General features: G+C 64.4%; 1 protein-coding gene across 1 annotated transcript in view; it reads left to right on the forward strand.

The window, feature by feature from the left end:
- Positions 1 to 474: 474 nt before the first annotated feature.
- COL7A1 (collagen type VII alpha 1 chain) overlaps positions 475 to 25,482 on the forward strand; it is a 39,113-nt gene continuing 14,105 nt past the window's right edge. Inside the window, exons 1-68 of the mRNA XM_065845824.2 lie at positions 475 to 579; positions 1,143 to 1,282; positions 2,102 to 2,291; positions 5,750 to 5,878; positions 8,169 to 8,259; positions 8,364 to 8,544; positions 8,622 to 8,781; positions 8,872 to 8,965; positions 9,046 to 9,204; positions 9,416 to 9,579; positions 9,677 to 9,806; positions 9,881 to 10,003; positions 10,693 to 10,851; positions 11,546 to 11,665; positions 11,959 to 12,105; positions 12,276 to 12,392; positions 12,467 to 12,616; positions 13,199 to 13,327; positions 13,402 to 13,548; positions 13,709 to 13,834; positions 13,907 to 14,047; positions 14,130 to 14,255; positions 14,329 to 14,475; positions 14,550 to 14,678; positions 14,774 to 14,920; positions 15,298 to 15,417; positions 15,504 to 15,650; positions 15,732 to 15,868; positions 16,376 to 16,502; positions 16,581 to 16,724; positions 16,798 to 16,946; positions 17,053 to 17,100; positions 17,680 to 17,706; positions 17,822 to 17,866; positions 18,028 to 18,120; positions 18,374 to 18,445; positions 18,770 to 18,805; positions 18,881 to 18,934; positions 19,139 to 19,207; positions 19,299 to 19,412; positions 19,988 to 20,014; positions 20,161 to 20,214; positions 20,326 to 20,388; positions 20,517 to 20,576; positions 20,792 to 20,827; positions 20,954 to 20,998; positions 21,191 to 21,226; positions 21,347 to 21,391; positions 21,496 to 21,531; positions 21,612 to 21,638; positions 21,739 to 21,771; positions 21,968 to 22,039; positions 22,138 to 22,197; positions 22,307 to 22,342; positions 22,533 to 22,613; positions 22,745 to 22,780; positions 22,852 to 22,896; positions 22,987 to 23,058; positions 23,200 to 23,244; positions 23,352 to 23,378; positions 23,459 to 23,500; positions 24,213 to 24,293; positions 24,437 to 24,472; positions 24,576 to 24,611; positions 24,695 to 24,775; positions 24,908 to 24,943; positions 25,141 to 25,212; positions 25,361 to 25,405. Of these exons, the coding sequence (XP_065701896.1) occupies positions 475 to 579; positions 1,143 to 1,282; positions 2,102 to 2,291; positions 5,750 to 5,878; positions 8,169 to 8,259; positions 8,364 to 8,544; positions 8,622 to 8,781; positions 8,872 to 8,965; positions 9,046 to 9,204; positions 9,416 to 9,579; positions 9,677 to 9,806; positions 9,881 to 10,003; positions 10,693 to 10,851; positions 11,546 to 11,665; positions 11,959 to 12,105; positions 12,276 to 12,392; positions 12,467 to 12,616; positions 13,199 to 13,327; positions 13,402 to 13,548; positions 13,709 to 13,834; positions 13,907 to 14,047; positions 14,130 to 14,255; positions 14,329 to 14,475; positions 14,550 to 14,678; positions 14,774 to 14,920; positions 15,298 to 15,417; positions 15,504 to 15,650; positions 15,732 to 15,868; positions 16,376 to 16,502; positions 16,581 to 16,724; positions 16,798 to 16,946; positions 17,053 to 17,100; positions 17,680 to 17,706; positions 17,822 to 17,866; positions 18,028 to 18,120; positions 18,374 to 18,445; positions 18,770 to 18,805; positions 18,881 to 18,934; positions 19,139 to 19,207; positions 19,299 to 19,412; positions 19,988 to 20,014; positions 20,161 to 20,214; positions 20,326 to 20,388; positions 20,517 to 20,576; positions 20,792 to 20,827; positions 20,954 to 20,998; positions 21,191 to 21,226; positions 21,347 to 21,391; positions 21,496 to 21,531; positions 21,612 to 21,638; positions 21,739 to 21,771; positions 21,968 to 22,039; positions 22,138 to 22,197; positions 22,307 to 22,342; positions 22,533 to 22,613; positions 22,745 to 22,780; positions 22,852 to 22,896; positions 22,987 to 23,058; positions 23,200 to 23,244; positions 23,352 to 23,378; positions 23,459 to 23,500; positions 24,213 to 24,293; positions 24,437 to 24,472; positions 24,576 to 24,611; positions 24,695 to 24,775; positions 24,908 to 24,943; positions 25,141 to 25,212; positions 25,361 to 25,405 (6,198 nt within the window). The remainder of the gene's footprint in view (positions 580 to 1,142; positions 1,283 to 2,101; positions 2,292 to 5,749; positions 5,879 to 8,168; positions 8,260 to 8,363; positions 8,545 to 8,621; positions 8,782 to 8,871; positions 8,966 to 9,045; positions 9,205 to 9,415; positions 9,580 to 9,676; positions 9,807 to 9,880; positions 10,004 to 10,692; positions 10,852 to 11,545; positions 11,666 to 11,958; positions 12,106 to 12,275; positions 12,393 to 12,466; positions 12,617 to 13,198; positions 13,328 to 13,401; positions 13,549 to 13,708; positions 13,835 to 13,906; positions 14,048 to 14,129; positions 14,256 to 14,328; positions 14,476 to 14,549; positions 14,679 to 14,773; positions 14,921 to 15,297; positions 15,418 to 15,503; positions 15,651 to 15,731; positions 15,869 to 16,375; positions 16,503 to 16,580; positions 16,725 to 16,797; positions 16,947 to 17,052; positions 17,101 to 17,679; positions 17,707 to 17,821; positions 17,867 to 18,027; positions 18,121 to 18,373; positions 18,446 to 18,769; positions 18,806 to 18,880; positions 18,935 to 19,138; positions 19,208 to 19,298; positions 19,413 to 19,987; positions 20,015 to 20,160; positions 20,215 to 20,325; positions 20,389 to 20,516; positions 20,577 to 20,791; positions 20,828 to 20,953; positions 20,999 to 21,190; positions 21,227 to 21,346; positions 21,392 to 21,495; positions 21,532 to 21,611; positions 21,639 to 21,738; positions 21,772 to 21,967; positions 22,040 to 22,137; positions 22,198 to 22,306; positions 22,343 to 22,532; positions 22,614 to 22,744; positions 22,781 to 22,851; positions 22,897 to 22,986; positions 23,059 to 23,199; positions 23,245 to 23,351; positions 23,379 to 23,458; positions 23,501 to 24,212; positions 24,294 to 24,436; positions 24,473 to 24,575; positions 24,612 to 24,694; positions 24,776 to 24,907; positions 24,944 to 25,140; positions 25,213 to 25,360; positions 25,406 to 25,482) is intronic.

The raw sequence follows: 25,482 nt of genomic DNA on the forward strand, positions 1-25,482 counted from the left end.
TGACCTTGCCCTGGATTTGCTGAGGATGGAGGGGGCTGAGGTCCCTGGTGGTGAGTCCCAAAGGTGGTGAGGTGCCAAAGATGGGACCCCGTGTTCCTCCCTTCTCAGGGAGGGTGCAGAGGTGCCGCGGATGCGTTTTCTGCAAGGAGCTGCGTGCCCCTTGTCACTGTTCTTCTGAAGATGTGCAGACTGAGCCCCTGCTCTCTGTGGGACCCTCACCAGGGCTGCTCAGCCCCCCGAGCTCTGCAGCGTCCTGCAGACGTCGTCGCGTGAGATGTCCGCGGCCACCCATCCCGTACCACCCCGTCTGTCTGCTCGATGGAGAGATGAAGTCATCCCGGGGGGGTCTGGGGCGGGCGGGAGGAGTTCCCATGGTGACAGACAGCGATTCACCCGACGGGGCAGGGTGGGTGCTTCATCCTTTTTATTCTTTTCTTCTGGAGTCGGGCAGCCGGCCAAAGAGCTGAAGGAGCGATGGCACAGCCTCGCGGGGGAGAGCGCAAGGACAAGTCTGGTCCTGCAAACTGCACAAACCCCTCCAGAGCGCGGTCCCCCCCGCACCCCGGTGCTGCCCCACAGGTAGGAATGATCCCAGCCCCTCCTGCAGCCTCGGTCCCCTGGGCACCAGGTCCCCTCGGCTTCCTCACCACCCCAGCAGCCCGGTGGCCAAACCTTTATCATCCTTCCCGTGGACTGTGGCTGCGGCGTGGAACACTCAGGGCAACGTCCTACAGCTGCTGGAGATCACGCAGCTCTTTTAGCAGCAGGACCTGTTACAACAGGATGAGGGGTGATGGTTTTAAACTAAAGGAGGGAGATTCAGGCTGGACGTGAGGAAGGAATTTTTGTCCCTGAGGGTGGTGAGAGCCTGGTCCAGGTTGGGCAGAGAGGTGGTGGATGAACCATCCCTGGAGACATCCCAGGCCAGGCTGGACGGGGCTCTGAGCAACCTGAGCTGGTGAAGATGTCCCTGCTCATGGCAGGGGTGGCACTGGGGGAGCTGCCAAGGTCCCTTCAACCCAAACTGTTCCATGAGTCTATGCTCTGGCACTGGCAGCTGGTGTACCCCAGTATGTGCCCCCTTCCCTGGCCCTGCCTGTCCTGAGCGCACCTGGGTGCGAGCTGTGCTGTCCCCTCCCCAGTGGAGCACATACCCGCGGCTGCGGGCGATGCTCCCACGGCTCCATCAGGTGCCCCTTGCGCAAGGAGCGACCAAGCCCCATGAGGAGCGGGACGGGGGCTCTTTCATGAGCCCTGCCAGAGATTTATATGGAGCCTGCAGGTAGTTTTTTAGGGGGTGTTGGTGCAGATTGCTCAACACTTTAATAAAGGAGGAGAGGAAGTGTTGAGCAACCGCACGTCCTCCCAGCAGCCAGAGCTGCATCCCAGATGCCAAAGTAGGGCAGTGAGAGCGGGATTGGCCGAACAGGGAGCGAGGAAGGGGCAGCCGTGCAAACTGCTGCTGTGCAGCTCTGGAGCGGGTCCCTGTCCCCATTCACAGGTGATCATGGGCCGGGTGCTGCTCTGCCCGTGCTGCTGGTGCCTCTGCCCATGATGCAGCCGCAGGAGGGCTTGTGCACAAACCATTAGTGACTCGTTATTTCCATCTCTTGGGATAGATCCCACAGCCAGACTAGTCCCCAGCTGGCTCCATGGCCCTGTGTGCCACGTTGGGAGCCACCATTTCCCAGCCCTGGGCGGGGGAAAAGCTCAGTGTGGGGCAGCAGAGCAGCCCCTGTGCGCAGGGAGGGTGGCCCTGGGTGCCTTGTCCCCCTGCACTGGCTACTCTGGGGTTGGGGAAGGAGGGACAGGGCAGCCATAGCTCCCTGGTGTTTGTTCCCCTCTGATGGGTGCAGGGGTGCTGCAGGGTTTTGGAGCTGGTGGGCAGCTTGTCCCTGCATGTGGCAAGGGCTGCGGTGCTGCTGGCAGGTGCCCTGGCTCCACGGGGTTGGGCTCCACATCCTGGGCTCCTGCAGATTGCAGATGCCCCTGGATGAGTCCCATTCAAAGCAGAGAGCAGCAGAACCATCCTGCCCATGGTGCTGGTGAGTGTCCCCAGGCACAGTGCTGGGCTCATGCGTGTCCCTCCGGTTCCCTGAAGCCACAGCATTCCTCCTGCCCTGCCCCTGGCAGCCGGGCTTGGTGCAGAGCAGCGGGCACTGTGTGAGGGCAGGAGCAGCCCCTGGCCCCGTGACGACCCCCCCAGCACCCCATCTTCATGCAACACCTTCCTGGAGGGATGCTGGTGGCAGCTCAAGGCAGCCAGAGCCGTGGCGCATTGGCGTTCGCAGGTAAGATGATCTTGCCTCCCCCAGCGCTGCAGGGAAGCCCCGGTGACCTGGCCTTGCCCCATTCTGCTCTCCCAGGGGACACGGCGGTAGGAATGCCACCTTTCACCTCTGCATCCACCGCCGGCCACGGTGGTCCCCGGGGACCCTCGCAGGGCTGGGCGGCACCCATGGGTGCAGGCGCCGGGTGCAGGCGGGCACGGGCTGGCTCAGCCACCCGGCGTGTCTCATCACGCTCTGCTCGCCATGGCCCCAGCCCACACATGCCCTGGGCGCGTGTGTGCCGTGAGCTGTCGGCACTCGCTCGGCTTCTCCTTCATCTTCTCTTTCCTGCTGCCATCAGAAGGGAGTCAACCCCCTCTGCCCTGCCAGCCCTGGCTCTCGCACCCTGATGGGTCCCTGGGTGCAGCCCGAGCCCTGGGCGCTGCCTGTCTCTGCCTGCAAACCCTGGGGTGCCTTAGTCCACAGTGTCCCCGGGGCAGGGAATTTGTCTGCCCCTGTGGAGAAACAGGAGTTTCCCTTCCATGGGAGCATGTGCTGGGGCATCTCTGGGACATGTGCACCCCACAGGGCTGTCAGCATGGGGAACAGCAACACTGGCCCCACGCAGAGGTGCTGGGGGAGCTTTGCTGCATCTCGTCCCTGCCTTTCCACCCTCTCCCACATCCCCATCCTCAGGGCTAAGCCAGGCTTATTGTACAGAGCCTGGTCCCTGCTGCGGGTGGGAGCTGCGGGGCTGGGAGCAGCCTGTGCCTCAAGGAGTTAAGAAGCCACATTCCTGCGGGATGAGCCAGGCTGCATGGGTGGCCACTGTGCACTGTGCAGCGTGTCAGCTCCAGGGACACTTCAGCTGCTGTGTCCCCAACAGCCACCCCAGCTGCGATGCAGCCCCTCTGGGCATCCCAGCATTGCCCAAAGCCCAGCTGCAGGATGCAGCTAATGAAGGTCGCTTGTTAACTAGGGACTCTCGAGCCCCATGCAGTGCTGCTGGCTCCTCATCCTCCTGTCATTGTCCCCACTGTCACCCTCCATTTCCATGCTGTTGCAAAGTGCCGCAGGCCCTGGGCAGAGCCCTGACAGGGCCAGGCTGTCCCCTCCCTTGCTGTCCCCAGAGCCAGCCTGGCCATTGTAGTCGGGCTGACCAAGGCTGCCTGACTCAGGCCAAGGGGGGGTGACATCCCCACGGTGTCACCGCTCCCTCCCTGAGCCCTGTCTGTGGACAGCAGGGCCTGGCCCCAGTCCAGCGCAGCTTCGTGAGATGCTGGTGTGCGGCCACGCCGGCAGCAGCCTCCAGACACAACAGTTTATGGGCAGAAAAATCTTCTCATCTCTCCACAGCAGCTGTGGGGGGAGCCGAGGCACACACCCCCCATGGGGAGCCCTGGTGGGGCCCACAGCAGGCTCAGCCTGAGCCCAAGCCTGGCTGCAGCAGGACCACTTGTCTCCATCGTCCTTCACCCACCTTCACCCTCCTCGCTGCTGCCCCTGCACCCACTGTGTGCCCTGCAGCTGGGAACACGGAATCACAGAGTCATTTTGGTTGGGAGAGACCCTCAAGATCATCGAGTCCAACCATTAACCCACCTCTGGCACTGACCCGTGTCCCTGAGAACAACATCTCTGTCTGTTCAACCCTTCCAGGGATGGTGACTCCATCACTGCCCTGGGCATCCACCTTGCTTTGGTCATCCCCAGAGCTGCTGGGCTGAGAGGGCAGCTTACCCGTCACAGTTTCACCCTGACGTGACATTTACCTTCCTTTTCCTGCAGGGATGTGGCTTTGGGTTGCGACAGGATGGGGGATGCTGGCAGATGTCCCCTTCAGTATGGAAGAGCTGGGGATCTGCTGCCCATTCTCCTTGCGAGGCGCAGCTGAAGGGCTGGCACTGCTTAATCCCACCCCAGAGCCCCAGGGCAAGTCACCAGCAGGTAAGAGGTGACCAGTTCTCTGCCCTGGGCTTGCTACAGAGCCCTGGGGGGGTGACATAGAGGTGTCTGAGGTCATGCCATGAGCATGGCGCTGGCCCTCCAATGCTCTCCCTGAGCGGGCTGGTGACAGTGACAGGGCTTCATGTCCCCTGGGTGCTGCGGCATGGAGCCAACAGTGGTTGATGCTGGGAGACATTACTGGAGCGTGTCCCAGCTGTCCCCCGGGCAGGCAAGGTTCCCCCTCCGGCCAGCTCCTCCTCCCCTCGCCCACCGCGCTGCCAGCCCCCTGCTGCTCCCCTCCACCCAAAAACCCCCAAATTTCAGAGCTCCCTTCCAGCAGCCCTGGAGCTGCCCCGTGCCTCTGCAAGCTTTGATCAGCATTAGCGGAGAGGAGTCACCGCGACTTGGGGCCAGGCCAGATGGAAGATGGGGAACCCCGAGCCTGGGCTGTGGAAATAAGGACTGGTGGCCTGGCTGCTGGCCCGCCAGGCTTGGGAAAGGGCCGAGGGATTTTTGGGCTGTTCCCGGAGGGACGGGCGTGCAGCGGCGCGGGGCGGCTGCGTGAGTCACTCGCACCTGGTACTCTCCTGCATGAGCTGCACCATCCTGCGCCCGGGGCCGCGGATTCCTTCCCCAGCCCTGGTATGCAGTGTGGGGGGGCAGCTGGGAAACACCATGGAGGGGGAGACATTCTGTTTTGGGGACCAGAAACGAGAGGTTTTGGGGACCCAAACCCAGAGTTCGTGGTTGGACTCGATGGCTTCCATCCAAAGTGGTTTTATGGTTCTGTGACCCAGCATCACTGCGTGTCCCCCTCCTGTGCCAGCACCAAAGGGATGCTGCTGGTAAGATGGTCCAGATGCTCCTGAGCTGCCAGGGCGGGGAGCGGAGTTTGGGGACACCCCCACACCGGTGCCTGCCACGTTCCTGCGGGCTGGGGCAGCAGACAGAGCCCTCTGCACAGCTGCGAAACATCGCTGCCTGCTGCCTGTGCCTGCGCTGCCCACCGGGCACTGCTCCCTTAGCCAGGGCAAGCCCCGGCCGCCCGTGCCCTGCTGCCGACACTGCGCCGTGGGGTGCTCCGCCAGCTCCGGGCCCAGGGCCAGCTGCAGAGCCCTTGGCAGACCTCTCTGCTCTCCCTGTTTAACGAAGCCCCTTGTCTAATTAGGGCAGGCCGCCCTGCCTTCATTAAGCGAGAGCTCTGGCGGGAGGAGGGTCTGGGGACAGTCCTGACCTGGGGATGCTGGACCCGTGGCCAGACCTGCATTACCAGGGTGAGCAGGGGGAAACTTGTGGCCACGGTGAACTTTGGAGCCTGCCAGCCAGGTTTGGGGGCCAGGGCTGGGGCCCAACAAGAGGAAGGCTAATGAAGAGGAGGGGATGCACTGCTTGCTGCGCCTTTAAGAAGAGTGGGGGCATCACCGCTCCTCCCCTGTTTGGGAACAGCCTGTGCCTGGGAAAGTTGCCTGTAGCCGACCCTGGAGCATCGTTGCTCCGTGGCAGGTGGCCCTGCACTCGGCCTCCAGCTGTGAGGTGGCCCTGGGCCCCGGGGACCCCCCCATCGCTCCCGTTACTGCCCGCAGGAAGATGCTCCCGGACCTGCCTGCAGTGCCACCAGGAACCGCACAGGAGCCCCAGGTTGGACAGCCAGGAGGGCACAGGTACGCGGGATGCTGGGATCTGGGAAATGCGAGTGATAAAAGGGACAGAGACGAGATGGCACATGCCGGGGCCATGAGCCGGGTCAGCCCTAGGAAAGCACAGGCACCAGTGGGGAGGGTGGGGGTGCAGTGTGATGCACCCCAAAGAGCAGTGTGGTCCCACGGGGTGCACTGGGACACATGGACACCCTGAGGGTCAGGGGTGTCCCTTTGGCCAGGAAGGAGCCCCAGGGGACAGTGCCACCAGCTGCTGGGTGAGCAGGGAGCGAGACCAGGGCAGTGCAGGGTTTATGTCCACATTGCTGGGCATCCTCTCCCTTTTGCCTCCTCCTGCCAATCCCAGTCACACCACTAGCGGATTTCCAGTGCTTTTCTCCAGCTTTGGGGTGGGTCTTGGCTACCAGTCTGCTCTGCCGGCTGCTGAGAGGAGGTGGTGTCTGGAGCAGGGTGGGAGGACACCAGTCCCCATACTTCAGCTGTGGGTGCTTCGGTCCTATGTGATGGGTACCATGAGCTGTGGGTGCAGAAAAGGTCCTGGTGGGGGCCTGACTGTCCTGCAGCCCAGTGGGAGCTATGCTGAGGGGAGCAGCCCTGCACCATCATCCTTCCCAGGGCTGGTGCTCAGAGCCAGGCTCTAACCTGGGTGGGCCAGGGACCCGAGCCCCATGGCAGCTCTGCCCAGGGCCAAGCAGTGCCCTGAGGACACATTCCCCTGGGATGGATGGATGGATGGATGGATGGATGGATGGATGGATGGATGGATGGAGGTGTGTGGCTGGCTCCTGGCTGGTATAGGTCCCAGAGCTGCTCACCACATTCCTGGGACATGGAGGATGGAGATGCTAAAGGGAAAAGTGTCCTGAGCCTCTCTGGGGCCCACTCAGCCCCGCACCGAGCTCACAGAAACACTTCCCGGGGATCCAGCCCCCTCCCACCCCAACCCCATCCCAGAGCCCTCCAGCCTCCACCCGGGATGCAGCCGACGGGAGAGCCAGAGGTGGCACTTTGCGGAGCGGGGGAACAGCCCGAAAAGTCGCTTTCCTTCTCTCCCCGGGGTGGGAAAAACTCTTTTTTAGGGAGGCGGGCTCCCGCTCCCCCCCCGCCCCGGCACTGCGCTCCGGGCCGCCCTCAATAAAGGGGCGGGAGCGCCGGGGGCCGCTCCGCGCCGGCACCGCCTGCACCCAGCCCGGCTCGGCACGGCACGGAGCGGCACGGAGCGGCCCGCGGGGGCGGCGGGTGAGTGCTGCGGCGGGTGAGTGCTGCGGCGGGGTGGCTGTGCCGGGGGTCCCGCTGCCGGGGCTGCGGGGCAGGAGCGGGGGTCCCGCCGCGGACACCGCTGGACATTCGCCCTCCCACGCCGCGGCGGCTGCCGTGCTCGTCCCGCCCGGGTTTCGTACCCGCCCGGGCTCAGCTGGGCTGGGACCCGGCGTGGCCATCACAGCGGGGTCGGGCCGTGTGCCTCCCCTGCAGCTGTGTGCGTGGGAAGCGGTGGGATGTGGGGGGGCTGGCGGGCAGGGCTCATCCACCCCGGCTCCCCACCCGCCCTAGAGCACCCCACTTTTGCCACCGGCGTGGTGGGGAGCCCCTGCGGGCAGGGGGAGCGGTGGGCAGGAGGCGCTGGCGTGCGGGCAGGCAGGCAGGCAGGAGGCAGCGGACAGGGCTTGTGCAGGCAGAGCCCGCGCACACCCCGCAGCTGGGGCTCCAGCCTCCCGCAGCTGGGGCTCCAGCCTCCCGCAGCTGGGGCTCCAGCCTCCCGCAGCTGGGGCTCCAGCCTCCCCTGGCCGGGGCACAGCTCCCCGGGGTGTCCGGCAGCGAGCAGAGCTGTGGGCCAGGCCTGGGCAGGCTGAACAGGGAGCACTGGAGCAGGGCCAGGTACTGGTTGGCGTGGGACACACACAAGACCGTGCCCTCCTGCACCCAGCACCGTCACCAGCCTGCGCCATGACATGGGACAGCCGCCAGCATGGCTCCCAGCTGGCCAGACGCAGGCCACCCGCTGCCCATCCGGTGCTTTTTGGTGACCCTGCGTGCTGGGCTGGCACTGGGTGCTGCTACTGTGTCTCTAGGACTTGTGGCAATGCGGCCGGGCACAGCCCCGCTGCCTCCCTGCCCCACTGTGGGTGCCAGCATTGGTTCCCGTGGAGGCATTGACACTTTTCCCTCCCGAGGTGACCAGGCATCCAGGCACAGCGTGGTACTGGGGTCCTCCTGAGCCCCACTGCTCTGTCACCGCTGTCCCCAGAGGCGTGGGGCTGCTGTGAGGTGGTGGTGGCAGCGTCCTCTCCTGCAGGCTCCCACGATGAGCAGCCAACTCCTGCTCCTCGCCGTGCTCCCCACGCTCCTGGGCCCCCCAGCCACTGCGGCGCAGAAGAGGAGTCAAGGTGGGTGCTGAGCACTGGGTGCCAGTGGCAGAGGGGTCAGAGGGGCCCAGCACCACCGTGCCATGGTGTCAGTCCATGCCCTGAGCACCATCGCCGCCTCGCAGGGGTGTGCGAGGATGTGCTGGAGGCCGACATCGTCTTCCTGGTGGACGGATCATCCAGCATTGGCAGGAACAACTTTCGCGCCATCCGCACCTTCATGGACGACCTGGTGGGGCCCTTCGTGCAGGTGGTGGGCGAGAAGGCGGTGCGCTTCGCCGTGGTGCAGTACAGCGACGAGCCACGGTGAGCCCCGGGGAGGGGCCATGTGGGGCAGTGGGACCGTGGGGCCGGGGGGTGACACATCCACACGTGCCCCTCAGGGTGGAGTTCCCCTTCTCCCAGCACACCGATGGCATGAGTGTCCGGAGGGCCATCCAGCAGCTGAGCTACAAAGGCGGCAACACACGGACCGGCGCCGGCTTCCGCTACGTCGCTGACAACTTCTTTCGCCCCACGCAGCTTCGGCCTGGGGTCCCCCAGGTATGTTCAGGGTGGTGGCCCTGGGGACACCCAGAGGGGTGATGCACTGTGCCCTGAGCTGGGTCTTATGGCTTGTGCCTGGCCCTACAGATCTGCATCCTCATCACGGATGGCAAGTCCCAGGATGATGCCGAGGGGCCAGCAGCAAAGCTGAAGAACCAGAGTGTCAAGGTCTTCGCTGTGGGTGAGCAAGGCTTTGGTGCTGGGTGAGGGGTCTCCCACCAGAGTCCCTGCCTCCTCACCCGTCATCTCCATCCTTGCCAGGGGTTAAGAACGCTGACCACAAGGAGCTGGTGCGTGTGGCCTCAACGCCCACCGATGCCTTCTTCTTCTACGTTGGTGACTTCAAACTGCTGGGGACATTGGTGCCACTGATGACACGCAGGGTGTGCACGAGCGTCGGGGGAACTCTGCGCCTCCCGGGTATGAGCACCCACCTCCTCCCTGTGGGTACGGGTGCCAGTGGTGCTGGGTGCCGGGCTGTGCTCACTGTGGGTGCACACTCAGCACCCATCCTCCCCAAAACACCCTCCTGGTCATCCTGTTCTGCTGGGCACATGGCTGTGCCACCCTGGCAAGCTCTCCCTGCCACCCCACGCACCCTGGAGCTGATAACTGCTGTGCTCCCTGGCAGATGGGCTGAGCCACGCTGGCCCCTCCAACCTGGAGATCCTGGAGCGAGGTCTCGACCAGCTGCGGATACGCTGGATGGCGGCCAGCGGCCCCGTCACCGGCTACCGGGTGCAGCACGTGCCGCTGACAGGGCTGGGGCAGCCGGTCGTGGCAGAGAGGCAGGAGGTGAGTGTTCCCACCTGCCTTCTCCGACTTCCCAGGGGCTCTGACCACCACTTGCGTGGCCTGGGAATGGCAGGGGGGTGACACTGTTCCTGCCCAGGTGAGCCTGGGGCCACGAGAGACAAGCACTGTGCTGCGGGGGCTGCGCGCAGGGACAGAGTACATGGTCACTGTCACCGCCCAGTACGCCAACAGCATCGGCGAGTCGGTGTCCAGCCGAGCGCGCACCCGTGAGTGTCTGTGACCATGGGGACGGGGACACAGGCAGGCGCTGGGTGCCCACCCTGGCTCCCTGTGTCCCCAGAGAGCCGTGCGGGCTCCGTGCTGGATTTCCGAGTGGTGGAGACTGGACCAACCTTTCTGCGTCTGGCCTGGCAGCCTGGCCCCGAGCCCCTGCAGGGCTACAGCCTCAGCTACGCCGTACAAGGTGAGGGGACAGTCCCTATGAGGGGACAGTCCTGCCTGGATGCCCCTGCTTCTGCAGAGCCCTGTGGGCTGGGCAGAACATAAGAACATGGCAGGGGCTTGCATGGTGATGGGCATGCACACGGGGGATGCATGGGGTGGTGCAGGAGGTACATGCACAGGGGCAGCATGCATGGGGTCATGCAGGGGGTGCATCCTGAGAGCACCACAGGTGTGTGCACGCCTGCCTTCACCATAGCAACTGGCGCTTGTGCGCAGGCTATGGGGCATGGGCGTGCACACAGAGGCGTAGAGCTGGTGTGTGTGCTCTTGTGCCCAGAGGCTTCAGTGTGCAGGGCTCGAAGTGTGCACATGGGTGTGTGCAAAGGCCAGGGAGCCCCACGTGTGCCCCTACCCGGGGCTGCGAGCGCAGGCGTGTGCGTGCCCCCGCGGTTGCTGCACGTGGGGGGCGGGTGACAGACCCCCTGCCCCAGACGGGCGCTGGGCTGGAGCTGCGCACCTGGCAGCCCCTCCCTGGCCCTGGGTGCTCCCATGGGTGCCCCTGCTCTGGCTCCCATCCCAGCCTCTCCCAGCACTCCCCACCCCTGGCACTGCCTGGTGTTCCCGGGGCAGGGTGCCCTCCCATGACACCCCTTCCCTGCTGGGCTGGGGGTGTGCTGTGCCCCCCTGATCCTACCTGAACCCCTCCAGGAGCAGCCCAGGAGGAGGAGAAGAGCCTGGGGGCCAGCACACAGTCAGCCACGCTCACCAACCTGCGCCCCGACACCGAATACGTGGTGACGCTCCGACCCCACCACACGCAGCCACCCGCTGTCCCCGCCGTCCCCGCCACCCTCAGCGCCCGGACACGTAAGCACCGCGCCTGGCCCAGGGCTCAGCCAGGGACAGGGGTGAGTTCCCAGCATGGGGACAACCCTCCTGTCGCTGTGCCCCTGTGAGCTGCCTGGGGGGGAGCTGGGATGGGGATGTAGGTGAGCACGGCTGTGAGGTGATGCTCTGAGCCCCAAAATGTGCTCCCAGGGGGATGCAGCACTCTGTGCCCTGGAGCTCCTTCCCAGCCTCCTGGGAATGTTTTCACTGGAGCTTTTCTCACGTGACGTAAGAATGCCGACTGAAAAAATGCAAGGTTTTGCTTTTTTTTTTTAATAAGTTTAAGCCCTGCACTCTTTAGGAGGAAAGTAATGGTTTCCGCCAGGGAGGAGGGTGGTGGAAAGCATCGCCAGGCAGGAGCAGGGTGGGGGCCCCAGGGCAGCATCTTTGCAAGCCTCAAATTTTGGCAAACCAATTCCTTCAGCTGCCCCAGGCAGAATTAACCTACAGAAAGTATTTAAGGCATTAAGAGGAAGGTGTTCGGGCTCCGGTTTGCTGGAACCGGGGTGCTTTGAAGGAGCCGCCCGGGCTGTGCTCGGTGACCTCGCAGCAGGGTTCAGCGGCACCTGGGGGCGCGGGGGCTTCCACCCAGCAGGTCTGTAAGCAGAGGTGGTTCCCAGTGCCCCCTGCCCCGCTTCCACGGTGGGGACAAAACGGGCATCTGTCCCCACAGGGCGTCCAGTGGGCGTGCAGCACGTGGCCGTCCACAACGTCTCGGCGCAGAGCTTGCTGCTGGCCTGGCAGCCCGTCAGCGGTGCCACCGGCTACCGGCTCTCCTGGGCCACGCTCACAGGTAGGTGCCCACCTCAAAGCTGATCACAGAATCACAGGATGGTTTGGGTTGAAGGGACCTTCCCAGCTCCCCCAGTGCCACCCCTGCCATGAGCAGGGACATCTTCACCAGCTCAGGTTGCTCAGAGCCCCGTCCAGCCTGGCCTGGGATGTCTCCACCACCTCTCTGGGCAACCTGGGACAGTGTTTTACGCTGTGTACCTTCTGGTGGCCCCAGGGAGGAGGGGACAGGATGGGGTGTGGTGGCATCCACCTTCCAGACCCCCCAACAAATGACTGTGGTGGCTCTCGCAGGGCAGGACAGGCACAGGGTGGACCTGGATGCCAGGAGGACATCACATGCGCTGGGGGGGCTGCAGCCCAACACTGACTACGTGGTGACAGTGGCCCCGCTCTTCGGGCAGCTGGAGGGGCCCACGGCCACCGTGAGGCAGAGGACAGGTAAGTGGTGGGTACTTGGTGACTCTGCCACAGGATGAGGTGGGGACCGGTCCCCATGGCCACACACCAAGGTGATGCTCCCCACCCCGCCGTGTCCAGGGTGCGCTGTGGGTGGGTGACTGGTGACAAAGCAGCACGGGGCAGCCTGGCCCACAGGGTTCCTCTTGCAGAGGCGAGTGCAGAGCAGATGCTGCGAACCAACATCCTGGGCCCCACATCCATCCAGGTGCTCTGGACCAGTGCCCATGATGCCCGCGGCTACCGTCTGGAGTGGAAGAGAGCCACAGGTGGGCTCGGTTATCCCAGTCCCCTCACAAATCCTTCGTGCCAGCTGCCGGCAGTGACCCTCCCCTCCCTGCAGGACCAGAGCCCCCCAGGACAGTGTCGCTCCCCAGCAGCACCAACACCTACCAGCTGATGGGGCTGCAGCCGGGCACAGAGTACCGCATCACCCTCTACACGATCTACGATGGCGGGGAGGTGGCCACTCCTGTCACCACCTTCCAGACAGGTGAGAGACTGCCACGGGTCCCCGGGTTGTCCCCAACCCTCCCAGGCTCCCATGAAGAGACGCTGAGGGAGCTGGGGGGTTCAGCTGGAGAACAGGAGCTGAGGGGAGACCTTCTGATCTCTGAACTGCCTGAAAGGAGCTTGGAGCCAGGCAGGGTCGGGCTCTGCTCCCCAGGAACAAGCACCAGGAGCAGAGGAAATGGCCTCAAGTTGCAGCAGGGGAGGTTGAGGTTGGATCTGGGGAACAATTTCTTCCCCAAAGGGCTGTGGGGCATTGGACCAGGCTGCCCAGGGCAGTGATGGAGTCACCATCCCTGGAGACATTGAACAGATGCGGAGATGAGGTTCTCAGGGACGTGGGGTAGTGCCAGGGGTGGGGTAATGGTCGGATTTGGTGATCCTGGGTCTTTTCCAACCTAAATGATTCTATGAGACAGGGGAATGTCCCGTGTGGCATTGCTCAGCCTGGGGATGACCATGTCTATGAGACCCCTCGCTTTCCAGTCACAGCCCAAGGTGAGGATGAGGGCTGTGCCATGGAGGCTGTGTAGCTCTGACCGTGTATCACCATGTCCTTTTGCAGGTGTGGAGGTGCCCGTGGGTCCCGTGTCGGACCTGCGGCTCACGGAGGAGTCGGGCAGGCGTGTGCGGCTGGGCTGGACCGGCGTCCCCGGTGCCACCGAGTACAAAGTCGTGGTGCGCAACACCCAGGGTGAGGCTGCGGGCAGGGGCGCAGGTGGCACCTGGGGGACCCCAGCCCGGTGCTGAGGGTCCTGCTCCCGGCAGACGGCACAGAGCGGACGAGGCGCATCCCGGGCAGCCAGACGGGGCTGGAGCTGGGTGACCTCCGGGAGGGCGTCACCTACGTGGTGCGTGTCTCGGCGCTGGCAGGCAGCCGGGAGGGCAGTGCTGCTGCAGTCACCATCCGCCTCAGTAAGTCCCTTGTCAGGGTTTAGCATCAGGAGTCTCAGTGTTGTGTTGTCTTCCCCCCTGGAATGTCCTCTGTGCCCCCACAAGCCCTCGGGGCACCAGGGCAGCCATGGGCCCTGCTGGGCACCCTGAGGTGACGCCCCGGTGCCATGGGGTGCTGCAGAGTACCCATCGGTGGGCAGCATCTCGGAGCTGCGAGTGACGGAGGCTGGTCCCAGCCAGCTGCGGGTCACCTGGCGAGGGCTGCCGGGCGTCGGGGGCTACCGGCTGACGTGGCGAGGCAGTGACGGTGAGTGTGGGGACCGTGGGATGCCGTGGTGGTGGTGCCAGAGGCCTTTCCCAGCCCAGCTGTCTCTCCTAGGTCTGGAGCAATCTCGCGTTGTCCCCGCTGACCCCACTGCCTTCACCATCGAGGGGCTGCGTGCTGGTGTCTACACCGTCGGTGTCTCAGCCATTGTGGATGGCCGTGAGGGCAGCCCTGTCACCGCTACAGCACGGATAGGTGAGGTGTCCCCTCACCTGCTGCGCCCAGATGGTGCCACTTGCCCTGGACTTGGGTGACAGTGGTCCTCTTGGTGTCACAGTACCTGAGCAGGTGGGGACAGTGTCCCAGCTGGAGGTGCAGGCATCCAGGAGCAATGTCGCCCGTGTCACCTGGGTTGGTGTGCCGGGAGCCACTGCCTACCGCGTTGTGTGGAGCCGCAGGGACGGTACCGTGGGACGGGGATGGGGACGGGCTGTGGGGCCAGCAGGGCCAGCAGGTGATGCTGTGGTCCTTGGCAGGGGGCCCGGAGAGCAGCCGGCGGGTTCCTGGCCACACCAGCTCCTTTGACATTCCCGACCTGGAGGGTGGTGTCACCTACACCGTGAAGGTGACAGCGCTCATCGGCAACCGGGAGGGCAACCCTGTCTCCATTGTCGTCACTACCCGTGAGTGCTGGAGGGGAGGGCAGCACCTTGGGGTGGCAATGGACACCCCTGACACCTGTCCCTCTGTCCTCCAGCGGAGGTAGCCCCAGTGTCCCCTGTCAGTGGCTTCCAGGTGACAGAGGCCTCAGAGCATCGCCTGCTCCTGGCCTGGGTGCCAGCGGCCGGCAGCACCGGGTACCGCCTGCTCTGGCGCCTGGCTGAGGGTGAGCATGGCCGGTCGGCACCCCAGCACCCTGCCGTTCCCCCTGCACCCCACCATCCCCCTTGCACCCCCTCACCCCTTTCTCGCCACGGACAGGGGGGCCTGTGCGCAGCCAGCAGCTCCCAGCCACCGCCAGCTCCTATGACCTGGGAGGGCTGGAGCCTGGCCAGCGCTACCACATCAGCATCACCAGCCTGGCTGGTGGCCGGGAGAGCGAGCCAGCCACTGTCACTGCTGTCACTGGTAAGGGGCTGCATGGGGACAAGGGGACAGCGGACCCCTGGCACAGGGCTAGAGCCCAGAGAGGGGGCACCCAGGGACTGGGCAGGAGACACCTGGGGACGGGCTGTCCCAGCCTTGGGTTGGGGTTGTCGGGCATTGGACCAGGCTGCCCAGGGCAGTGGTGGAGTCACCATCCCTGGAGGGGTTGAACAGACACAGAGATCAGGTTCTCATGGACATGGGGTAGTGCCAGGGATGGGTTAATGGTTGGACTCTGTGATCTTGAGGGTCTCTTCCAAACAAATGATTCTCTGGTGGAAGGTAACGGGTGTGGGGCCAGGAGTGGGTGGCGATTGCCCTGTGGGGCCCGGACACTCTTTCTTCCTCCTCTGTGGCAGCTGCCCCTGGCCCCGTCACCAGCCTGCAGGTGACAGATGTGCAGAGAGACTCGGTGACCCTCACCTGGACCCCTGTCCCTGGTGCCTCCAGCTACGTCCTCTCCTGGACCCCCCCAGCAGGTGAGGCAGGGGGACATCCCTGGGGTGGGGGGCAGTGTCACCATGGGGGCTCAGTGACCCCCCTGACTCTGTCCCCTGGGCGGCAGCTGGTGGGGAGACGGGCCGGACGCTCCCCGGCGCTGCCAGCTCCCAGCAGGTCACCGGGCTGCGCCTGGGCCAGCGCTACACCTTCACACTGCGCCCGCTCCTGGGGACCACGCCGGGCGCCGAGACCTCCATCAGCGAGCGCACGGGTACGGCAGGGCCACACCGAGGGGACAGGCTGGGATTGTCCCTGCTCTGCTGGTGGCTTCACCCCTTCCCTGTACCCGCAGTCTGCAGGGACGCCCGCGGTGACATTGTCTTCCTGGTGCATGGCACCCGTGACAGCTCCCCCAGTGCCGATGCCACCCGCACCCTCCTCTCCAACACCGTGTCTGCCTTGGGGCGCCTGGGCCCCGAGGGCACCCAGGTAGGTGCTGCCGTGGCTGTGGGGCTCTGGGGGCTGCGGGTGGGCAGTGGTGCCCATCATAGGGCTACAAAGATGCTGAGGGGTCTGGAGCATCATTCTTATGAGGAGAAACTGGGGCTATTCAGCCTGGAGAAGAGAAACTGAGGGGGATCTTATTTACGCTGATAAATATCTCAGGGGTGGGTGTCAAGAGGATGGACCAGACTCATCAGTGGTGCCGAATGATGAGGCTGAGGGCGAGGGGAAACGGGCACAGACTGAAACACTGGAGGTTCCATCTGAATATGAGGAGAAACTTCTTTACTTGGGGATGCTAGAGCCCTGGAACAGGCTGCCCAGAGAGGTTGTGGAGTCTCCTTCTCTGAGACATTCAAACCCACCTGGACGTGACCCTGTGCGATCTGCTCTGGTGACCCTGCGTTAGCAGGTGGTTGGTCTGGATGATCTCCAGAGATCCCTTCCAACCCCAGCCATCCTGTGTTTCTGTGTCCCCCTGCACCCTGGCAGGTGGCTCTGGCCACGTACAGCTACCGCAGCCTGCCCTGGCTGCTCCTCAACCGCTCCAGCGACCTGCCCACCGTGCTGGAGCGGATCCGCACCGTGCGCTACGAGGAGCCCAGCGGCAACGCCATCGGTGAGGGGCTGCGTGGGGAGCTGGGGCAGCAGCTTGGGGTACCCCATGCTCATCCCCCTCCTCCTTCTCCCTCCCCAGGTGCTGCCATCACCTTCACCAGGACCTACCTGCTGAGTCCAGGCGCGGGGCGCCGGCCCGGTGTGCCGGCCGTGCTTGTGGTCCTGGCTGACGGCCCCTCCGGGGATGATGCCATTGCGGCGGCCAGGGACATCAAGACTGGGGGTGAGGATGACTTGGGGGTCCCGGGAGGGCATGTGGGGAGTTCTGCAAAGTGCTGAGGGTGCTCTTGGCTCAGGGGTCCGGGTGCTGGCGGTGGGTTTGGAGGGAGCGGATCGGGAGCAGCTCCGGCGCATGGTGACTGGCGAGGACCCGCGGTACATCTATGGCGGTGGCCGTGCTGAGGGAGAGCTCACCGATGATCTCTGCACCATCATCTCCACCCGGGTAAGGGGATGGGGACTCGGGAGCTGGGGAGCGGGAGCAGCGCTGTGGGGGCCAGGGTCTTCTCGTCCTGCTCTCAGGTTCACATGGGCTTCCCTTGTCTTGCCAGCCGGAGCTGGAGCCGAAGCCGAAGCCTTGCACTGTGCAGTGCCCCAAGGTGAGCGTCCCCACACCATGCTGTGCCACAGAGGCTCAGAATTGATTGTATTATGTGAGGACTGAAGGGCAATGGAGCTGGGGAAGGGGCTGGAGCACAAGTGTGATGGGAGCGGCTGAGGGACCTGGGGGTTCAGCTGGAGAACAGGAGCTGAGGGGAGACCTTCTGATCTCTGAACTGCCTGAAAGGAGCTTGGAGCCAGGGGGTTCGGGCTCTGCTCCCCAGGAACAAGCGCCAGGAGCAGAGGAAACGGCCTCAAGTTGCACCAGGGGAGGTTGAGGTTGGATGTGGGGAACAATTTCTTCCCCAAAGGGCTGTGGGGCATTGGACCAGGCTGCCCAGGGCAGTGCTGGAGTCACCATCCCTGGAGGGCTGGACAGACGGAGATGAGGTTCTCAGGGACATGGGGTAGTGCCAGGGGTCGGTTAACAGTTGGACTCCATGATCTCAAGGTTTATTTTCAATCAAAACGATTCTCTGATTGATCAGGGCCCCCCCAGCTTGCCAAGGGCAGCAGCTGCAATGGGGAGCTGAGCAGGGGGGCACAGCCTCTAACCCCTGCCCTCTGTCCCCTTGCAGGGTGAGAAGGGGGACCGTGGCGAGGTGGTGAGTGTTTGGGTGTCCCCCCACAAGCTGGTGGCTCTGGGGGAGGGCTGCGTCCCCTCAGCCGCTGCTGATGCCAGCCTGCGGGTGATGCTCAGCTCTGCCTTTGTCTCTGCAGGGACCACAAGGACGTGCGGGGCAGCCAGGCCCCCCCGGTGAGCCGGTAATGTCCTGATGGGGGGCTGGGGGTCAGATCCTTGTCCCCTTGTCCTGCTGGCAGGTGGCTATGGGGCAGGGACCTGTCCAGCCCCTGTCGCAGGGCGGATGGGGAACATGCATTGACCACCACCTGCCACCGGCCTGTCCCCTCTGCTGTCCCTCCAGGGCCGCCATGGGCTACCTGGCCCCCCGGGACCTGCGGGGCCAAGGGGGCTGCCAGGAGAAAGCGTTGGGCAGCTGGGAAAGAAGGGGGACAGGGTGAGTACCCCCAGTTACTGCACTCACACGCCCCAGGGTCCCTGGGCACAGGGACATTGCCATGCAGGGACTTCTTGTTGCTCCTTGTCCCTCTCTCCTCCTCACCCAGGCTGGATGGGGGATCCTCTGGGGAGACCCCAGTCCAGCCCGTGCTGTTCTCTGGACCCCCAGAACCAGCTTTGCCTGGGGCACTGGGGGTTCTGGCAGTGCTGGGATGCACCAGGTGCTGGCACGATGCTCCTCTCTCCCGCAGGGATTCCCCGGAGCCGATGGGACACCAGGAAGCCCTGGACGCCCTGGGAACCCTGGACCCCCTGGCCAGCCAGTGAGTGGGGGTGTCCCCCTGGGTTTGCTGCTGCAGGGGTGGGCTCTTCCCATCACCCTGCCTGCCCTGCCTGCTCCCTCAGCCGGACTTTGCACACCCCTGCTTTGTGCCAGGGGGGTTCTCTGTAGCTGGCAGGGTCACTGCTGTCCCCTGGATGTGTGTCCTAGGCCAAGTGTACTGGGCAGGGACTGCCTATCCCTGCCTTGGTTGGTGCTCCCATCTGATCCCCACCCCATCCCATCCCACCCCATCTCCATCCCACCCCATCCCCACTCCCCTGTCTGGCCAGGATACACATTCACCTCCTGACCTGTTGTTTTTTAGGGCACCCAGGGTACCCCTGGCCCCCGAGGTGATCCTGTGAGTATGGTCCCCTCCCTCCCCAGCTCCACTCCTCTCCCTGCACCCCCCCTCATTCTCCTCTTTCCTTTCCAGGGGCCACGGGGACCGACAGGGCTTTCTGGCCCAAAGGGGGAGAAGGGCGAGCCGGTAGGTGACGGGGACAGGGCTGCCTGGGGGGTCCCTGGGAAGCAGGGGGCACATCTCAGCCCCAGGCACTTCCTGATGCTCAGTGTCTGGGTGACCTTGGGGTCATCCCATCTCACTGCCAAGTCTCATAGTGACATTGTGGCCCCTGTCTTGTGGTGGGGACACAACATGAGGACACTGATCTTTCCTCCTTATCTCATTCAGGGAGAGCCCAGGGTGATTGTGGATGGAGGACAGGGGCTGCCAGGTCGGAAAGGGGAGCCAGGCACGCCGGTAGGTGTGGGGGTGATGGTGCCGAGGGGTCCCTGACAGCACCCCTATCCCATGCTGTCCCCCCAGCTAATGGAGCGTCTCTGTCACCCAGGGTAGCCCTGGCCCCCCTGGAAGCTCAGGCCCACGAGGACCCTTTGGTGATCCAGGGCCCCCTGGTCCACTGGGACCTATGGGGCCACCAGGACCTCCAGGAGAGTTTGTGAAGGTAGGTTCCTCTGGGTGCTGCATGGGGACAGCTTGAGGGGGATGTGTGGACAGACAGATGGGAGGATAGGACAAGGGGTGATGGTTTTAAACTGAAGGAGATGTGATTCAGGCTGGATGTGAGGAAGAAATTGTTGGCTCTGAGGGTGGTGAGAGCCTGGCCCAGGTTGGGCAGAGAGGTGGTGGATGAACCATCCCTGGAGACATCCCAGGCCAGGCTGGACGGGGCTCTGAGCAACCTGAGCTGGTGAAGATGTCCCTGCTCATGGCAGGGGTGGCACTGGGGGAGCTGAGGAGGTCTGTTCAACCCAAACTGTTCCATGATTCTATGGTTCTGTGGCAGCCAGCACTCCTCCTGGTCCCACCCATGGGCTGTGCTCCCTCAGACGTGCCAGCCCCAGCTGTGCCCACACACATTCGTGTGCATGAGCTGGTGCTGGGCAGGGTGCAAGGAGGCACATCTGCATGCCCTGATGCCACTGTTAGTGGGCTTTACCCAGCATGCTCCTCCTCCCCATTCAAGGGTCATGGAAAAAGCCCAGCCCTGCCCTCACCTGTTGTTTTTTGCCCTTGCAGGGGGAGAAGGGTGACCGAGGGGAGAGGGTGAGTTGCTCTACATTTCTTTGCATCCCTTGCCCTCCTGGATGGAGGTTCCGTGGGTGCCCAAGGGCACTGCAGCCCCCTCGAGGGTGCTGGGCAGGACTGAGCCCTCTGGGGCTGTCACACAGAGGTGACCCCTGTCTCTGCAGGGCCCCCCTGGACTTGTGGATGGGGCAGCACCTCGAGGGGACCCTGGCCCCCCGGTGAGTCTGGGGACGGGGAGAGTGGGGACAGCAGAGAGGAGTGGGGCCACAGCAGCCTTGTGTCCCCAGGACTGAGCTGTGTCCCCAGGACTGAGCTATGCTCTCTTGCAGGGTCTGCCTGGGGACCCTGGGCCCCGAGGACCTGCTGGACCCCCTGGCCTGAAGGGAGACAAGGTAAGTGGGCAGTAGGGATGCTCAGTGCTGGCGCTGGACCCCACGCTGCTCTCCAGCCATTATGTCCATCCCCATCTCATGGGCATCCCCATCTCACGGGCTCAGCTGTCACCTTTCCTAATCCCCAGGGCGACAGTGAAGAAGGTTTCCCAGGGCCACCTGGCCGCCCAGGGGACCCAGGAGACCGGGTGAGTTTTTGGAGAGATGGCAAGGTGGGCAGGAGTCAGCTTTGCCATGGAGCTGAGCCCCAACAGCTCCCGGAGAGCTCATGCTCTGGTAGTTGAAGATGTCCCTGCTCACGGCAGGGGTTGGACTAAGTGGGCTTTGAAGGTCCCTTCCAACCCAAACTGTTCTATCATTTGTCTTGCCATGCTGGAGGTGACATCTTCTCCATTCTTTGCAGGGCCCTCGGGGACCGCCGGGTGAGCAGGGCAGGAAGGTGAGTGGTGACCAAAGGGATGCTCTTGCCTTCAGTGGGAGGAAAATGGGTCTGGGTGCTGTGTTGGGACCCATGACATCCCCTGTTGGTCCTGCTGCCCCTGACCCCATCTTTCTCCTGCACCAGGGGGACCGTGGGGCTCCAGGCGAGCTGGGAGAGACAGGCGAGAAGGTGAGACAGCGCTGGAGTGGGACCATGACATTGGGGTCATGGTGGCTGTGCCTGGGGTCACTGTCAGAGCCTGGTGGTCTCAGATGAGATTCGAGGCTGGGCCTCAAAGGGCTCTAGGGCAGCAGGTGAGGTGGTACGGTGTGGTGGGGAGGGAAGAAGGCTCCTGACACCCTCCTCTGCTTCATTCTACAGGGTGACCGCGGCGTGCCAGGCCCTGAGGGCGAGAAGGTAGGTGGACTGGGGTGGCTGTGGCCATGTCGGGGTGATGCCAGCCCTGCCCTGGAGCAGCTGTCCTGGCACGGGATGCAAGGATGGCCCTGATTCCTTCCTCTTCCTCCCCTCTGGCAGGGCGAGGTGGGAGCCCCGGGGCGGCCAGGGCCGTCGGGCAGAGAGGTGAGTGGGGGCAGAAGTGGTGGTGCTGTGTCGCTGGGGCTGCCATACCCCGGTGCGTGTCCCCTGGCACTGCCAGCACCTTGAGGTCTCTTCTCTCATCGCAGGGAGCTCCGGGACCAGCCGGCCCCCGGGGGGAGAAGGTAAGGGCAGAAAAGAATGCCGGTGGGGTGGCAGGGTGCTGCTGGGGAAGGGGCAGGCGATGACACCCATCTCTCTGTAGGGCGATCCAGGACCACCCGGCAAGCCGGTAAGTGATGCTGCCCAACTGGTCCAACTCTGCCTGCCCCGGGACAGGGACGGGGAGCCCTGGGCAGCACCCAGCGCTGTCACTTCTGCTTCTCCCCCAGGCTCCCAGTGTGGCTGGTGTTGGAGGAGAGAAGGTAACCCTGCCCTGGCCGTGCCCCCCACACTGCACCAGCACCCCCCGGGCACGGTCACTGGCTGGGGAAGGGGGTTGCACAGCCGGGGGGATGCCTGTGCTGGTCCCCAGGCCTGGCTGTCCCCAGCTGCAGTGGGCGGCGGGGGGCAAGGGGAGAGGTTTGCGCGATGCTGATGGTGCCATTTCATCTGCACCAGGGTGACAGAGGCTTCCCAGGACCAGAAGGACCTCCTGGCCCCAAGGGCGATGCGGGAGATCCAGGTGCCCGTGTGAGTACTGCCTGGGGAGGGGGGGCACACGGGGCACAATACAGCCCCCTAGGGCTCATGGTGCCATTGCTCCAAGCTGTGTCTCTTCGTGTCTTTAGGGTCCCCCTGGTCTGAGCATCCCAGGGCCACCTGGCCCCAAAGGCGAGCAGGGTGACCGGGTAAGTCTGGGTGAGCCCCCAGGGCACCAGCTCATGGCCCTGGTCCCTCTCTGGGCACGGGGTCACCCTGCTCCCCTGTGACACGTGCTCTCCCCTCTCCAACAACCAGGGTATCGTTGGCCTCACGGGCAGGAGCGGTCCGAAGGTAATGTCATTGCAGGACACATTCCCGCTCTGTCTGTCTGTCCATCAGGCTCTGGAGGGGCTGTCCTTCCAGACCATGCTGTGATGCTGCTCCAGGGAGTGGAGGGTGCTGTGCTGAGTGTCTTCTCCCCCCAGTAGCTCCCATGTCCCCCCACACTGTCCTGACCCACTGTCCCTTTCCCCTTGCCTAGGGTGACCCAGGGGAGCCAGGGGAGAAGGGCGAGCCGGGGCGACCGGGCACCCCGGGGCTGATCGGGCTGCGTGGCAAGGAGGTAGTGTGGGGCAACTGGGGGCTGTGGGGCACGGTGGCCCTGAGGAGGTGGGGGGGCTGGCAGAGAGCAGGGAGACACTGGTGACTTGTGCTTTTCTCCTCCTGGCTGGTGCCTGTTGACCTGTGCCACAGGGAGAGCGTGGAGAGAAGGGTGATGAAGGCACCCCGGTAGGTGAGGACCCCCCCGGACCACTGTCCCGCTCCTCACTGCCCCCCACTCACCCTATCTCTCCCTGCAGGGTGAAGCGGGTCTGCCTGGCAAACCTGGAGACAGAGGCCCGCGGGTAAGTGCAGGGCTGGTGAGCACCCCAGAGGGGTCGAGATGCCTTGAGGGGGTCTTGCTAATGCACATCTTTCCTCTGCCCCCCACTCAGGGCCTCCCTGGCTACCGTGGCCCCCCCGGGGAGAAGGGTGACCCAGGGGACCCAGGTCCCGAAGGCAGGAATGTGAGTACAGCTTTTTGTACACCCACCACCCCATGGGCACCCATGACCCTATGGACCCCCTTATCCACCCCCACCCTTATCCCAGGGGCACCCTCCACCCCATGGGTCCCCTGTCCCCTCACCCCGTCCCCTCTCCCGCAGGGCAGCCCCGGAGTGCCAGGGAGCAAGGGTGACCGCGGGGAGCCGGTGAGTGACAATGCTGTGGGGGGGACCGTCTGCTTCCACCCCACAGCCCTGCCCTCCCCGGGACTGTGTCAGTGCCCTGTAACCCCCTTCCCTCACCCTTCTTGCAGGGCCTTCCCGGACCCCCAGGACGAACTGTAAGCTCTGCTCCCCGTCATCCCTGCCCCCAGGCTGGTGCTTGACCCCATTTGCTCTGACAGCCCTCTCTGCCACACAGGTTGACGTGGGGCTTGGAGGAGCCGGGGAGAAAGGGGAGAAGGTAACGAGTGGGTCCCCTGGGATGCTGCTGCCATGGGGGTACCCTGTGCTGGGCCCCCCTGGGCACTGGGATGCTGGCACACCGAGTCCTCCCTGCCCAAAATAGCCCCTGAGAGGTGTGGGGGATACGTGGGATCCAGGGAGCACGTGGGCTGATGCTTCTGCCCAGCACTGGGAGGAGGGTGCCCTTGTTGGGGGTCCCTGTAGGGCTGATATCCTTGAGGGATCCAGCATGCTCATGGCTCCCCACTGCAGGGTGCCCCAGCAGCACCCCGCGTTCTGGGTGTTCTGCTGTGACATCCAGCTCAGGCTGGGGACAGTTTTTGCCGCGGACTGTGCTTAGTGCTGGGTGGCATAGTGGTCCCTGGCCACGGTGCCTTCCCCTTGGCTCAGCTGGCTCCTGGCTCAGCATCATTGCTCATCCTCCACCTTTCCCCGCTCCCTGGGTTGCATTTCTTCTCTGGACACTCAGGAGCTGCGTTGAGCCCAGTGACCTCTCTTTTTTCAGCTCGTGCCCGTACAGGGTGTTTGGAAATTAGTATATCTTTGAAATTGGGTCCATCTTTTTGAAACACCCCATATTTTGAGACCTTTGCTATTGCCCTGCCCTTAAACCACACAGCACAAGCAGAGATGCTCAGCACAGACCCTGCGCAGGTGTTTGCGCCGGTGGGGGGGCAGCACCCTCTAACCACAGTGCTCTCCCCTGGCAGGGGGACCCTGGGGACCCTGGCGAGGATGGCGCGAAGGGCGCCCGGGGTGACACCGGCTCCCCTGGGCTGCCCGGAGAGAGGGTAAGTGCCGGGTCACTGGTGCGGGAGGTGGTGGGACAGCAAATGGGTGACATTCTGCGGGAGAACTGGGGGTCCTGGTGTGCAGTGGGTGGGCACCTAGGACCCCCTCATGTCCAACTGCTGAGCGCAGCTCTCTCTTTCAGGGTGTGGAGGGTCCCCGTGGCCCCCCTGGCGCACGGGTGAGTGTTCCCTTCCTTCCCCATGGGGTCTGAGTGGGGGGTCTGCACCCATTCTGTCTCCCATTTGGAGGGGACAATGTTCACTCCTCTTCCTACCGCATAGGGTGACCCCGGGGACCGAGGCCTGCCAGGAGAGAAGGTGAGGGGGCTGGGGGCTGGGTGGGCCCCACGGCACCCCATCTCGCACCATGGATCCAGCCCTCCTGCTCTGCTCTTTTACAGGGGGATCGTGGCCCCCCGGGGCTGGATGGCCGCAATGGGCTGGAAGGCAAACCCGGGCCCCCGGGCACCCCCGGACTGCGGGTGAGTGTGGTCCAGGGTGGGATCCCCCCCAGACATCCCCTCCCTGAACACCCTGTGCTCCAGGCTGGGGATGCTCTTGGGGGGCCGGTGGCAGGGGGGGTGTCCCTGCCCTCACCTCCTCCTTGTTTGCAGGGGGATCCAGGGAAGCAGGGGGACCCTGGTCGGGACGTAAGTACCTCCGCGGGGGGCAGGTTTGGGTTGTGCTCCTGCTGGGGCCATCATGCTTGCAAGGAACCAATGTCCTTGGTCTGGGGGACTGTCCCCAGTCTCCAGCGAAGTGTCACTGTCCTGGTCATGCTCCTGGAGCTGGCTGGGGGAGGTGGGTACCCTGTTTCCCTGTGCTCCCCCTTCTCCTTTCCCCGCAGGGTCTGCCTGGGCTGCGTGGGGACCAGGGACCACCTGGCCCTGTGGGTCCCCTGGGACCGCCTGGTGTCCCCGTAAGTACCAGCCGCTCTGTGCCATGGGGAACCCCCTGCCCAGCTCCCCCTTCCCTGCACCCTGGGGCTGCGGTGGGGCCTGGGAAGCCCCAGCTGCTGGTGCACTGGGGGACACAGCGGGGGTCTCACTGCTGCTGCTTCCTCCCAGGGCAAACCTGGTGATGATGGCAAACCTGGCCCCAGCGGCAAGAACGTGAGTAGGGGGAACAGGACTTGGATTTGGGGCCCCCAAGGGCTGATGACCCCAGTCCAACATAAGGGCCAGGGGGG

Source organism: Patagioenas fasciata, chromosome 10 (genome assembly GCF_037038585.1).
Source record: "Patagioenas fasciata isolate bPatFas1 chromosome 10, bPatFas1.hap1, whole genome shotgun sequence".
Classification (NCBI taxonomy): domain Eukaryota; kingdom Metazoa; phylum Chordata; class Aves; order Columbiformes; family Columbidae; genus Patagioenas; species Patagioenas fasciata.